At 37.9% G+C, this 15,081-nt stretch overlaps 1 protein-coding gene across 1 annotated transcript; it reads left to right on the plus strand.

Annotated features, from left to right (window-relative positions):
- Nucleotides 1-8,361: 8,361 nt before the first annotated feature.
- LOC143853832 (putative disease resistance protein RGA3) lies at nt 8,362-8,763 on the plus strand. The gene has a single exon (XM_077363549.1). The coding sequence runs from the start codon at nt 8,362-8,364 to the stop codon at nt 8,761-8,763; it is 402 nt and encodes a 133-aa protein (XP_077219664.1).
- The last annotated feature ends 6,318 nt before the right edge of the window (nt 8,764-15,081 follow it).

A 15,081-nucleotide genomic window follows, 5' to 3' on the forward strand; every position in this document is an offset into this window, starting at 1 on the left:
AAAAAATATATAGAAAGCAGAAGCAAAGCAAGGGTCTAAAAAATGAAAATACCAAAAACTGAGAAATATAAGGAAACTAAAGATGCCGCAACAAGAAAAGTGAACATGAAGCATGTAATAAGCTTCATTGGGATAAAACGAAGAGCTATAGAAAGAAATAAGCATAAGGTAATTAGGGAAGAAGGTTTAATTTGCATTAGGGTCACAAGTAATTAAAGATAACTTGATAACTTGATACACATAAGGTTAACGTTTTGAGACATGCTATAAGAATGTATAATAAAGACAAAATTGAGGAAATTTATGAATTATGATTAAAGGTTTTTCAAAATTTGCAAAGTGTATTAGACAAAATTGGCCATGAGTCTTTTCAAAATACGAATCCAAAACTCCAAAGTGTGTTTTTTCAAAACGTGGGGGGGGGGGGGGGACTAAATGAGAATGTCAGCATTAATGTGTGTGGCCTACAAGGACCCACACACTTAAGTTGGATGCCCGAGTCCTTCTAGAAGACAGTGGAGTTGCAATGATAATCACCAAATTATCTTTCATTTAATTAGAGTTGATATTGGAGTTTTACCTCTATTGTAGTAATAATTCCGAAATTATAAAATAAAAAATAAATAAATTATCTTTGCGAAAAAAGAAGAAGAAGAAATTGCCAAATTATCTTCAATTAAATATTAATTTTTTTTAAATTAAATCAAATTGGACTCTTGTAAACATCCCTCTCCTTGATGGGAGGAAAAAGAGAAACATTACGAGTTTATTTCCATCATAAATGGGCCTCTAATCTAAGAACAATGCATGTGATTCCTTCAATCTAGCCATAAGACCTTCCTTAGATCAGAAGCATCGTTTCACACAGATCAAAGCGTGTTCAGGGAGATTGGCGCAGTCAAAGGATCCGATCGTCAGAATTCACAGCATAAGGACCTAATCGTCATGGCCGGAGGTAAGTTTCTGCTAATTAGGGAAGATGTTTATAGTTTTATAAGCTTAATGTTTTATTTATGTTGATTTCATGTATAAGGTTTTAAACAAAAATTAAAATAAGTTCTATTTGAAACTTAAGACTAGTGAGTTTTAAATAAACTCATTTGATCACCAAAAGAGGCAAACATTTTTTAGAACAAAATAGTCACCTAAATGTATAGCATATTTGGCCACCATGAGAAAGTGTGCTTCCGTTGACTGTGGGAAGTAAGAAGAATTTAGCTTCTGAATTGTGATTTCACAAACTACACTTAGGGCCCGTTTGGATACCCCATATTTTGTATTTGGATTTGGAATTGAGTTTTGAATACAAAATGAATAGATCCACCAGCTCGTGTTGAGGGAGACAGAGAGAGAAGGGGGTACTTCCTACTGGAGGGGAGAGGTTGAGGAGCAAAGACGGTGAAGGAAACTGCCAGATTATTGGATTTCCAATTACTTATTTCCACAGCATATTTGGAAATCTGACTTTTTTCACTGTCAGTCGTTGATTTGGAAATCAAAGAATTTGATCCGGAGAGAAATCCAAATCAAAATCTTCTCGGCATCCAAACGGGCCCTTAAGGAATTGAATGATATTTTCCATAATGACCTACACACAGTGGACCTACTTGATGTACGATCGAGATGAATCATCCATGTCATTTACTTGAAGATTACACTAAGGCCATGTTTGGCAACCATGAAAAAACTATTCCATGGACTATTCATTGCCCAACTATTTGAGAAGGGCTGAGAAGTAAGGAATGGTTGAGAATTGGGTGAGTGGGAGCAGAGATGGTATAAAAAATCCCTAAAAACTGGTGAAAAGAAAATACCTATTTAGAATTCATTTTTTAGTTTTCTTAGTTTTTAGGAGCTTTCCATGCTGCCTCACTCTCACCCTCTCAAGTATCTCCATCAAACTATTCCATGTAATATTTTTTCCTCATAGCTAGACATGGCCTAAGCAATAAAAATCCCCCTCCACAAGGATAAATATATTAAACAACTATACTCTAGTTTTAAAAAATGGAAGGTATTTTTTTCCTACAGTTTCTCAATTTTTAAGATTTTCCAAACAGTCATTGAAAATTATGGAAAAATTATTCTATGAGAAAAAACAAATCCAAGGTCAAGTAACATTGTAGTTTTCCTAAAAAAATAAAGGAAATATAATTTTTTTTAAATTCATAGAAAATGAGTTAACCAAATACAATGGAAACCGGCTTCAACCCTGCACATGAAGTGTTTAAATGGTTAAAGAAAAAATATCATTTGGACAACTCGTGACCTCACCGACATCGCGAATTGATCCAAAACCAGAAAAACATTCCAATCACATGATATTAAACCATTTAAATCATCTTTACTAAAACCTACCAAAGGAAACATCCCAAACAAGCCTAACATTGTTACATTTAGGCCATGTTTGGCAACCGTGAATTTTTTTTTCACTGAATATTAGTTTACCAAGTGGTAAAAGAGAATTGAGAGGGCATGAGTGAGGAGGTGATGTCAAGTGGCAGAAAAATAAGGAAAAATAAAACTCTATTTTGGGTAGGGTTTTACTTTTCCCTCTTTTTCAGCCACTTATCCCCCTCTCCTCACTCATGCCCTCTCAATTCTCTTAGTCTCCTACCCTCCTTCCCCATCTCCAACCACTCGGCAAACCAATATTCCCTTCAAAAAACTTTCATATATGGCTGCCAAACATGGCATTAATTAGGAGGAAAAAAAGCGATACGAAGACCACCTTAATGTCCAGAGCGAACCTAGCATTGTTACATTTTGAGATTGCCTCAAACGAGATTTTATAAGGAATTGCTAGCTTTTGTCTCCATTCACGAGGTGGCTGGTCTGACGTGTGGCAGACCAGCCGTGAAATGCCTTTTGCGATGGACGCTAGCAATTCCCGATTTTATATGTTGTAAGCCCTTATTGTCCCGTACTTTTCTGAAAGTACTGTACGGACCACATCATAGGATGATCCAAACCGTCCATAAGTTGGAACACAACATAAATAAGTTGTTCCCGAAAAATCATTTCTGTAGGATTAACCTAGCCCTCTGATCTACATAGGTTGTTCCCCAAAAATCATTTCCATAGGATGAACCTACCCCTCGATCTACAGAGGTTTCCAAAATATGCAGTTCCTCTATAGATCGGAGGGTTGGGATCATCCTATGGAAATGATTTTTGGGGAACAACCTATTTACATCGTGTTCCATCTTATGGACGGTTTGGATCATCCTATGATGAGGTCCGTACAATACTTTTTGAAAAATACTGGACTATAAGGGCTTACACCATGTAAAATCTCGCCTCAAACAACTGCCTTAATGTTGCCACGTGTGTGAAAAAGAGTAAGAGCATTTTCATCATGACAAAAGTGTTTTCATTTGGGAAATGGAGATTTTATATGGTGGCCGACCTTTACATGTAAAGGTCGGAGAGAGAAAACACCATATCCCTTGATTTTAAATCCATCAAAAGCTCCATTTTTAACTTTTCTTTGGATCTAAAATCAAGGTGGCAGGTTCTCTCTCTCTCTGCCTTTGTGATTTCACGGTCCGCCACCATATAATTTCTCTGGGAAATGATATAAACACAACCATGTTTTAATAGTTTGCAGGGTCCAGCGTGTCTTTTCGTTTTTAATTGGCTTGTGAGAGCTTTTTAGGTACTGTATTGACTTTGTGACAGCTTTTTAAATACTAAATGACAAGATGCTTCAGTGGCAATATCAAAGTATGGTAGTGCTGACATCATCTCCTTTCATTTTATCAAACCAGTAAAAATTATTTTTGTCATAATGGTTATTTATGTATTTCTAAGAGTATATGTTAGCGAAGGATCGAATGCTCGTTCTATCCTTAGAAGAAAGAAATGATCATAGAGTAAAGCCTACTGATAAAATAATAATAAGAATCATAGAGTAAAATCTACTGATTAAATAAATAATCGAATTCATTAACGAACATGATTAAATATTTAAATTGTGCGCCTCGCCTTGGATCTTCAATGACCCAAAAATGACGCCAATTAAATGTATTTTTGGCCACTGAATAAGAATTTGTTTGTATTCATTTCTCGGTTCTTGGTAAAATAGTTAGGAGCACCTAAGCAACATGCTTATGTACAAATTAGAGATTAAGTTGGAACCCATTAGGGGAATAGGATTTGTGAAGCCCATAAGAAAGAGCGAGTACAAGGGTGATCATCATCAGGATTAATCCTAACAATCACACATGCATGTAATCGGGACCATTGATTTAGTGGTCCATCATGAGGTGACCCACATGGTCCATGAGGCCTTATAGATCAAGGGCCTAGATCTGATCATGGTGGGATCAACGGGAACCAGACTTTTGTTCAAGATCCAGAACAAACTTGATCAACTTCATGTGACTTGCATGCTACACAAAGATGATTTTTATGGAAAATGTCAAATACCGATCATCTTTATTGATCATTTTCCTTTTATAAATGCGCTTATTGAATATTAATATAACTAAAATAACCATATAATTAAGAAAAATGCCCTTGACGCACTTCCGATCCCGGCCATAGAAGCAAATCTTGATTACAAGCATATCTTTCTTCTGTTATTTTTTAAACTATTTAATATGTTTTTATAAAATATTCATCTAAACCCCATCATATTTCCTGTTCTTTAAACATTTTCCTTTTTAATAAGTGAAATATTAAAGAATAAATATCTAGTATATCTAATAAATTTTTGCAACTATTTTTTGGGGGCAACAAACCCCATTTCATCACTTTCTCTATTCGTTAGAGAAACATACCTGTCCATGAGCTATAATTCCAAGGCCCCCCTTTCCTTCAGATGAGCAAAAGGAGAAAAGGGTCTTCAAGATCTATAGAGAAAAAGGGCCCTTGAGATCTTTGGAGTTTGGAGAAGCTACAAAACCTTGCAGAAAGAGAGACAGAGAAAAAACCAAAAGTGTTTGTCATATTTAACTGAGAAAGCATGCAACCATATCTATCTTTTTACTAAATATAGACTAGAATATTCTCCAATGTTTTGCCACATGCACCTTATAACAGATAAGCAACCCTAATTACTTTGATATGTCTAATCATCTATGATTATTATGCTAATTACTTCGATATGTCTACTTATCTATGCTTATTATTATCCTTAATAAGAAATTATTTCATAAAATGCGGTGACAACTAAACGACACCGTCACGGAATTTCGATCGATGCCGCCAACGAGTTTTCGACTGATCCGATACCTCATTTGTGATATGGTCTATATTACAAATACGCGACAAAATATCTAAATTGTTTATTGTTAGATACGTGTCTACATGTTTGAAATGCATCTACAAATCTTGCGTCCTCAGCTAGTATTTCTATTAGGGAAGTGATATATTCACCCGTTTTTTTACTTGGGACAGTGTCCTTTAGTGTATTTTATGACGACTCTTTTACATTAGAGGAGGCCGTCCCACGGTAAAAAAAAGGATGAATGTATCATTTCCCTTCTCTTATCGCATAGCAAAGTAATGTATAACCATTTGCGTGTATTTGGTAGAACGTTGTCTTTGCGCCATGGCGACGTGGGAAACGGCTTGATTGTTAGGGAATTTTTTTGAAAATCAACTTTAAAACATCCACTACATTTAGCCTATATATTTCCCTAATCCTACTTCTCGAGTAACCATTAATTTTTAACTAATTACTGATTATTATTTTTAATTAGATATGTATATATTATTCGCAATTTAAAACGATAGTGAAATCCACATTGTCTTTTGGGGTGATGTGGGGTGTCTGTGTGTGTGTGCGGGTGCGGGTGGTGGTGGTGGTGGTGGTGGTGGTGCGTGGGTGTGGGTGTGTGTGTGTGGCGTGGGGTGTTTGGGGTGAGGGGGCGTGGCGAGGGGGGCATTTTGTCCTGTCATAAAGTAAAGGTAACAGTGCAATTCGAATCTTTCTATAGCTAATGAAATCAAAACTAAGGGTTGCTTTTAGATATATTTAGTAAATATACATTTATAAGGTGTTGACTTACAAACTGGAGAGCGCACACGCACCCTATGTTTTTGCATCATACTTAGAATCCCTTGTTTTCTCTGTCATATTTTTTTGTCCCGTGTGCTTTCTAATTTCTATTTAGAGGGAGATGCATGTAAAATTAAACCCTAATAACGTATTCTACGGCTTTCCCCGCGAAACCAAATATCCCACATCAGAAAAGTGAATGGACGTGGATGGGGTTAGAATTAGAATTATAAGGGCTTGGGCACCCTCGGCTAGCTTTTAAAGATGAGTTCTACACGGGTCCCAACAAGTGGTATCAGAGCCGGGGCATGGTAACTCCTGTGTGCCCTCGAGATGGACAAAAATCCCTTAGGGAAGATCGCGGTAACCCCTGTGTAGCCCCGAGAATGGAAGAAATCCCTCGGGATGGAGACTCACATAGCTTCCACGTGAAGGGGGAGATTGTTTGGGAGTTCCATGCGAAAGCAAATATCCCACAGTGAATGAATGGATGTGGACGGGAATATAAGGGCTTGGGCACCCTCCCTTTAATAGCTAGCTTTTAAGCAGGGACGGAGCCAGGGGCGCGGGGCGTGGGGCGGGGTGCAATTGCCCCCCTGAAAATTGGGAAATTTTCCATAAGTTTTAGGATTTTTTTAGCCTTTTTTTTTGGCAAATCCCAGGATTTTTATCCGTGATGTGAGTTTCATTAAGTATTTTTTTTCCTTAAGCACCTATATTATAGCATTTTTTTCTTAAGAGTGAGTTTTATTAAGCGTTTTTTCCTTAAGCACCTATATTATAGCATTTTTTTTTCCCTTAACTCTCTCTCTCTCTCTCTTAACAATAAAATATCTTAGAAATTTGAGGGCAAAAAGCAGAAATAATCGAGATTTTATAGTGTGACGGTTTGTGGTTTTCAAAAAGGACTGTACCCAATTTCATGGGATGATCCAAATCATTCATTTGTTTGGCCACAATGTAAATAGTTTGTGTCCCATAAATCATTCATTTGTTCGGCCACCCGGATTTTTGACATATTTTTTAAGATTTTTTTTTATTTGTATAGGAAAATGCAACATCCGGCCCCACCCCACTCCACCCCTCTGCCAACCTAGGCGAGAACCCATTCGTTCAGCCCTTGCTCAGTCGTACTCTCAGTCTCGCTCGTGTTTCTCAGAAAGGAAAATGATATCATGACCGAGAGTAAGACTGATGGGAGAGCCGAACAATGAGAATGTGTTATGTGCCCATGTGTACAAAAATAAATTCTACCTTTTTTTTTACTAAACTTATGGTTATGTCAGTTTGGATGCTTAGACATCATTTGGGCAAGCAAGGGTAGGGAGGGGACAGGATTGTAAAAGCCAGGCAAAGCCAATGCAAAAGAATAAAGAGAGAGGATTACCTGTCTAATAACCCACTTTTTGGGCTATTCCTCGTGAAAACGGCAGACATGCGACGCCCCCGAGAGGGAGCCGACAGCGCAATAAAGCAGTATAAAAGTGGGCTGGCTTACACCACTTGTTATGTTGCGGTGGAACCCATTTGTTCGGCTCGCTAGCATTACTCTTTTGGGAATTGTAATAGCTTCTGACAGATAGTTAAATAATAAAAGACAAGGTAATTTTGAGTCATTATCAAAACATGGTAGTAGGAATATCAGTAGCCTTTATTATTTATAAAAAAAGAAACGTTTTTTTTTTATCTCTCAAACCACCAAAGGAAGAAGCATTCTAGACCTGGCAAAAGTGACCCGTGCCCGCGGGTCGACCCGACCCACCCGCAAATTTGCGGGCACGGTTCTAAGTTTTAGTGACCCGTCAAAACTAACCCGCGGGCACCCGCAAGTCAGTTGGATAAGATCATAAGGATAATCTATCCTTATTTTACACATGATTTTTTCAACTACCTGTCCATTTTACACTTAATACATTGGCCAGAAGATTTTTCGGATATAGTCTAATCAACTGCAAGGATCTCAATAGATGAATGAATCAGATCATACAAATAGGTGGGCCCCACTATACATTTTTTTTTCGCGTAGAAGAAAATACGCCACCATTAATATGTGATCCACATGATAGGTTGTCCCATCCCATCCCTCCCAATTCCCAAACATGGCATGCGTAAAGTAAAGACTTTTCTATGGGGAAGGTTAAGTGAGATCATAGATGAAGGGCCGAGATCATCCCATTGATTTGGCTAGACTTATGGTCGTTATCCAGGCTCAACTTTCCGCCGACAAATCTGACTAACCCGGGTGGGCTTCATTACTTTTGATTAAACTTAATACTTCTCTCTCTCTCTCTATTATTTTCTCCATCTCTACTGAGTCTGAGACGTCTGGTACGGATTTTCTTCTTTGGTAGAGTATGGCAGAAATCGCAAAAATATTTGTATCCCCTGTTCTTGATGCACTGTCTGGCAATCTGAAGGAATCGGCATTACAAGAAATTAAATCAATATGGGTTTTGGAGGAGGAGCTTGAAAAGTTAGAGAGCGCAGTGACACTTATTCAAGGCGTGGTTGAAGATGCTGAGGAGAAGCAAGTTAGTTCTAAGGCTGTTCGAAAATGGCTTGGAAAGCTCAAGAATATCGCTTATGATGCTGATGACTTATTGGATGATGTTGCGACCGAAGCACGACGATCTGCTTTGATGTGCGAAATTCACACAAGCAAGAGGCAGAAGATAGTCCACTCCATCTCCTCTTTTTTCAGTTCTAATAACCCACTTTTATACAAACGTGGCCATACCCCCCTCATCAAAATCTAGTGATAATATTTTCAAAAATAAACAACTGTTTGAATTTGGGTGACCCGCGGGTTGACCCGGCCCACCCGCGGGCCGCCCGGGTCACCTAAATTCTGACCCGCAAAAATGCGGGTCATCTCCTGACCAGTGTTTAAAAAAGCAGAACACGGCCAAGAAAAATCCTTGTTGACTCGGTGCGGACGCTGCCAAGAACGCGGTTAACACGGTTGACAAGGTCATAACTCGGGAGAGTCAAAGGAGTTTATTGACTCTGTAAGGCAAAACGCGGAACGCGGATGTGGTGAAACGCGGAATGCGGCCGAGGTAAAAAGGAGTCGACTCGGGCGAGTTCCTTGCCGAGTCAAGGAGTTTTTAAACACTGCTCCTGACCCGACCCGTGTGACCCGCACCCACATCACCCGCGGGTTGACCCGGCCCGACCCACCCGTTTGCCAGGTCTAAAGCATACCTTGGGTACAAACACATCCACAGCAGCCATTATTTAAGCTTTCATCTCTGTAAAATATCTCCATTATTGAACAAAAAATCAACTCAGTATAAACAATAAAAGGACAAATTAAGAAGATTTATATTCATGGCATATATAAGTCTCAAATACCTTTCTTCTTCTTATGCTACATCTGTATCCATTCCACCTTTTTTCTCAGACTTCTCCCATGCAACTTTCTGTACAAGTTTTACTAAGAAAAAACTCAAAAGGGTCTTTGATGACACAAGATACAGAAGATCAAATGTCCATATTATCAAATATTTTAGCCATGAAATACGCTCAAAGTGTATCCACCAGAAGATTCAGAAGATTTTATTTTAAAAACCAAGCAACTGAACGTAAAAGTTATTAGGTCAATATGGCAACCCTAAATTTCATAATCAGACATTCCTAAATTTGCCAATGAGGCAAATCCTATAAAAATCATGCAAATCCCATTCAAGCAGTCCTAAATTTGGAACCCCTTTTTTTAAGTAATTTCACCACCTTTCCGTATCTGTGCTAACAATCACGTCCCTGTTATGATATTGGCACACCTGTTTATTTCAATCTGTTCTCCCAACACAGACAACAACCGTGAAATTTAAATCAACGAGGGTGTCAATATCATAATAAGGGGTTCAAATATCATTTCCCTTCTGAATTTTCACTCATATGCTTCAAGTGCAATGCTTTTTTTGTGTGGGTAAGCCGGGGTTTGGCAGGGACCCTACCGGTTTAATAAATGAAAAGAAAGATTATACATTTAAGTATGAGGACCATCATCTCTATCCTTGAGGGAAAACAGAAGACTCAAATGATCCAAAAATACTACTGACTTATTAGCAAACTGATGCTGAAGAAACAGATTTAAAGCTCATCGAGATCATCTTCCTGCTATCCTTTGTGATTAATGAGTCTATGCGGATTATTTTTAGATCCAAAAGGAGCCAGTTACACCTCTTTTGTTAAAGTATAAAAGATTAAATAACTCCTTCTCCAACAGTTAAAGCTTTTGGAGTAACCGGTAGTTTAACATGGTATCAAAGCAAAGGTCATGAGTTCAAACCTCCTTGATAGTAAAAATTCATGTGCAATGGCCAAACCCAAAAAAGGGGGCCAAATGCGCCACGTGTAGGTCAACCCTAAAAAGAGGGGCCACACGTGAGGGGCAGTGTTAAAGTATAAAAGATTAAATAACGCCTTCTCGAACAGCTTAAGCTTTTGGAGTAACTGGTAGTTTATGTTGGAAATTAATCTTGACCACTAGATCATGATCATCTATCCACTTGACTTCTTGGCTTGGAAGATTCTTGACCACATTGGAAATCTCCTTTGTAACATTTAATGGCCTAGGGACTATGTTTTGTGTCTTGGAATTGTGCTAGTCATTTACTTTTCATGTGATAGTGTGTTAGTGGTACTTAGAGAAGCTAAGATTAGTTGAGTCTTATTAAATTCGGATTTGGAATGTAGGTTATGTTTTAGACTATGTATCTTCTTCATTTGTAAGTTCTTTAAGTGAAATTTGAAGGGTTTTGAGTAGTACAACAACTTGGGTTACTTTCTTTGTGTGTTTGATATCAAGAGAACAATCTTATTCTCTTGAAACTCATCTTCTCCCTCTAACCTCGTTGGTTTCATTCCAGCAAAGTGGTATCAGAACATAGGTTGAAGGTTGATCATGGCTTCTAATATGTTGCAACCTCAACTTCCTCGATTCAATGGCAAGAACTACAACCAATGGAGCATCCAAATTTTGAGTCATTATCAAAACATGGTAGTAGGAATATCAGTAGCCTTTATCAAACCACCAAAGGAAGAAGCATACCTTGGGTACAAACACATCCACAGCAGCCATTATTTAAGCTTTCATCTCTGTAAAATATCTCTATTATTGAACAAAAAATCAACTCAGTATAAACAATAAAAGGACAAATTAAGAAGATTTATATTCATGGCATATATAAGTCTCAAATACCTTTCTTCTTCTTATGCTACATCTGTATCCATTCCACCTTTATTCTAAGACTTCTCCCATGCAACTTTCTGTACAAGTTTTACTAAGAAAAAACTCAAAAGGGTCTTTGATGACACAAGATACAGAAGATCAAATGTCCATATTATCAAATATTTTAGCCTTGAAATACGCTCAAAGTGTATCCACCAGAAGCTTCAGAAGATTTTATTTTAAAAACCAAGCAACTGAACGTAAAAGTTATTAGGTCAATATGGCAACCCTAAATTTCATAATCAGACATTCCTAAATTTGCCAATGAGGCAAATCCTATAAAAATCATGCAAATCCCATTCAAGCAGTCCTAAATTTGGAACCCCTTTTTTTTAGTAATTTCACCACCTTTCCGTATCTGTGCTAACAATCACGTCCCTGTTATGATATTGGCACACCTGTTTATTTCAATCTGTTCTCTCGACACATTCAACAACCGTGAAATTTAAATCAACGAGGGTGTCAATATCATAATAAGGGGTTCAATTATCATTTCCCTTCTGAATTTTCACTCATATGCTTCAAGTGCAATGCTTTTTTTGTGTGGGTAAGCCGGGGTTTGGCAGGGACCCTACCGGTTTAATAAATGAAAAGAAAGGTTATACATTTAAGTATGAGGACCATCATCTCTATCCTTGAGGGAAAACAGAAGACTCAAATGATCCAAAAATACTATTGACTTATTAGCAAACTGATGGCGAAGAAACAGATTTAAAGCTCATCGAGATCATCTTCCTGCTATCCTTTGTGATTAATGAGTCTATGCGGATTATTTTTAGATCCAAAAGGAGCCAGCTACACCTCTTTTGTTAAAGTATAAAAGATTAAATAGCTCTTTCTCCAACAGCTTAAGCTTTTGGAGTAACTGGTAGTTTAACATGGTATCAAAGCAAAGGTCCTGAGTTCAAACCTCCTTTATAGTAAAAATTCACATGCAATGGCCAAATCCAAAAAAGGGGCCAAATGCGCCACGTGTAGGCCAACCCTAAAAAGAGAGGCCACACGCGAGGGGCAGTGTTAAAGTATAAAAGATTAAATAACGCCTTCTCCAACAACTTAAGATTTTGGAGTAACTGGTAGTTTAACATCTTTTCCTTGGCCTACCATCTTCTGATCCAGCTTCTTGTTTCTCTAGCTCTTCCTCAACTCCTGGTTGTTTGTCCCCAAAGTGGGTGTGGCCGTCTTCCTCTGTCCCTTAATCAATTGAATTAATTAGGGCATTTGATGCATCGTGCATATAGATGTCGTTAGAATTTGAGCTTCCATTCTTCTGCTGGTCTATGTTCTCTGTCCCACTGTTTTGCTTATGCTTATTTTAACCAATGCATATGAAGTTATGCAAAGCAGTAAATTTTTTAAGGTAAATTTAGTCGAATTGCTTATCCCAGTTACGTACACTGAAAATTTGGTCCAAGTGCTTGATCATTCTCTTTAAAATAATAAGTGTCTCGTTTTGTAGGCTCTCTTCAAGAAACCCCTTTATCATGTTTGACGTATATAAAAGAGAAAGTTCTATCATGTCTTTATGTTCTTTGTAACTTTTTGCAAGCAAACCCTAGGTGCTAAAACCAAGTCCAAGGTCCTAAATGCACAAATAAATTAAAAGTAGATAAACCACGTTTATTAGTGTTTCACACTAAACCTTCTCTTTTTGTCAACCCATGATTTGGTAAAAACAGTGAAAGAGACTGGCCAATGAAACATTCAGTCATGTGCCCGAGTACCATTATTGTCTTTTGAGTCACTTAAGAATTTCTTGTGCCACCCAAACATACAGTCCGATGCATGGATTGCCCGGAATCATGCATACCATTATTGCAACTTATGAGTTTCTTGAGCTTTCTAATTATTCCTTTATGCTCTGTTTGGTTGCTTATTTTTGAGAAAAATACGGCGGAATGATCTTCTCCTAATTTGCCGAAGGTTGTTTGGTCGTCATTTTAGCAACTTTGGGGTCTTTGACTACCGGGGTTGTCGGGAGCAGGTCGGGTGATGTGGTGCCCTCTAAATTCGCTCGCCAAATTTTACCAAAACAAAGAAATTTCAAGAGAAAATCTTGAGGAGATAGAGTTGAGAAGACATATGGGAGATCTCTCACAAATCTTCAAGCAACCACAACCTTCCCTATATCCTCTCCTAATCTCCTTGTTGGCTGATCTTCTTTTGATCTCCTTTTGATCTCCCGTTGACTTCTTCTTCTCCTAATCTCCCACCCATTCACAAGCAACCAACCAGAGCATTAGGGAAACAAAAAGTCAATATAGGATTGACATGAAGGAATGAAAGAGATTTTACAATAGTTGTCTGAGTGGGAAGCGTGGGAAGCGAGTGTGAGGAGTGACGATCTAAAAAAGAAAAAAAATGAGAAGCACATAGGTTTAAGAAAAATAAATAGAAAACATGTGGAAATCATCATTAAAAATCAACATGAAGCATGTAACAAAACAAGAAGCCTATAGAAATTGAAGGTGTTAAAGTAGGTTGCGGATGAAGGGTTAACGTTTGTATTTACGTACCGTTAGGTTTTTGAGAAAAGATCCATACAAGTTTTATTTAAAACATAAGATGAGAATTTATGTTTTAAATATACTCCTTCAGTGTCAAAAAAAAAAAAGAGAGAGAGAAAATATTCTTTTTAAAAAAAAATCACATGAATAAGAAGCATACTCTTAATTAAGAGAAAATGTCTAAGAACCAGGTATTTCCAAAATTTTAAAAGAGAAGAATCTAGCTTCTGAAGTGAGCTTTCATGAAAGCAGGCTTCACATCCAACATGGAGTTTCCGGCAACTATGTATTTTATATTAACCTGTTAAACAACTTAATGTTGAGTTGGGTGTCTTGAATTCAACCCGGTCGGGGTTCGAAATATTGTGTGCGACCCGGATTCTGTCCGATAAGAATAACTTATGGCCCGCTTATATAAAGGGACTTTTAGGGCTTATTTCGTATTGGGTAAAACACGAAGTGGGTTGAGAGCTCCAAAGGGGGGAAATGGGTGTGCTAGGGTTTTTTGGTGAGGGACGCTGATCTTCTCTTGTAATCTCATGTTTTTATACTGGATTTTTCTCGTCGCCTCTGCCGTGGAGTAGGCTTTGCCAAACCACCTAAATCTTTGTGTCTTTGTGCGATTGCTTGTGTGTTGTTTCATTTTGCTTTGCCATTGAAATCGCAGATTGCTATTGAGGGTTTTTTCACAACACTTAAGCTTAAGTTGGCTCAATGATAAGATGCTGATCATTGTGCGATTGCTTTGCCATTGAAATCACAGATTGCTATTGAGGGGTTTTTCACAACACTTAAGTTTAAGTTGGCTGAATGATAAGATGCTGATCATTGTGTGAAAAGATTATAGAGGAAAAGAAAGGGTGACGCTCGTCAGATTGTCGAGGCTGCAGTCAGAATTCTTTGTGTTGAGGGGAATGAAGCCTGGTCCGAAATCATTCGCATGATGTGTCTTGCTATGAATGGTTTAGAACCAGACGACAATCCCGTCAACTGAGATAGAGAGAGAGAGAGAGAGAGAGAGAGAGAGATTTCACTTAATTCATGCATTATTTCTCCTGGGTCCTTTATATACGTGAAGAGTGGAGATTCTTTCGTGGGCCTAGTTTAAAAAGGGTGTTGTAGAATAAATGCCTAAAGAGAAATATAAATTGATAGTGAAGTAACATACACCTTTTTGCTGTGTATACCAAAACTGAATTCTGAGGTCAAACCCTGAGCTTCTGCCCTCTTAATACTCTCTCATAGGTAACGTCTTGAACCAATGTTTAATGGCCACTTTGTGGATCATGGCCCATTTTGAATTGGACCGTCTATTGGAATGTCCTAACTCC

Source organism: Tasmannia lanceolata, unplaced genomic scaffold (genome assembly GCF_043159265.1).
Source record: "Tasmannia lanceolata isolate RefF3 unplaced genomic scaffold, GAP_Taslan_0.1 ptg000020l, whole genome shotgun sequence".
Lineage (NCBI taxonomy): Eukaryota > Viridiplantae > Streptophyta > Magnoliopsida > Canellales > Winteraceae > Tasmannia > Tasmannia lanceolata.

Excerpts from the sequence above, each read along its gene's own strand:
- LOC143853832 (XM_077363549.1), top strand. The coding sequence starts at position 8,362 with ATGGCAGAAATCGCAAAAATATTTGTATCCCCTGTTCTTGATGCACTG.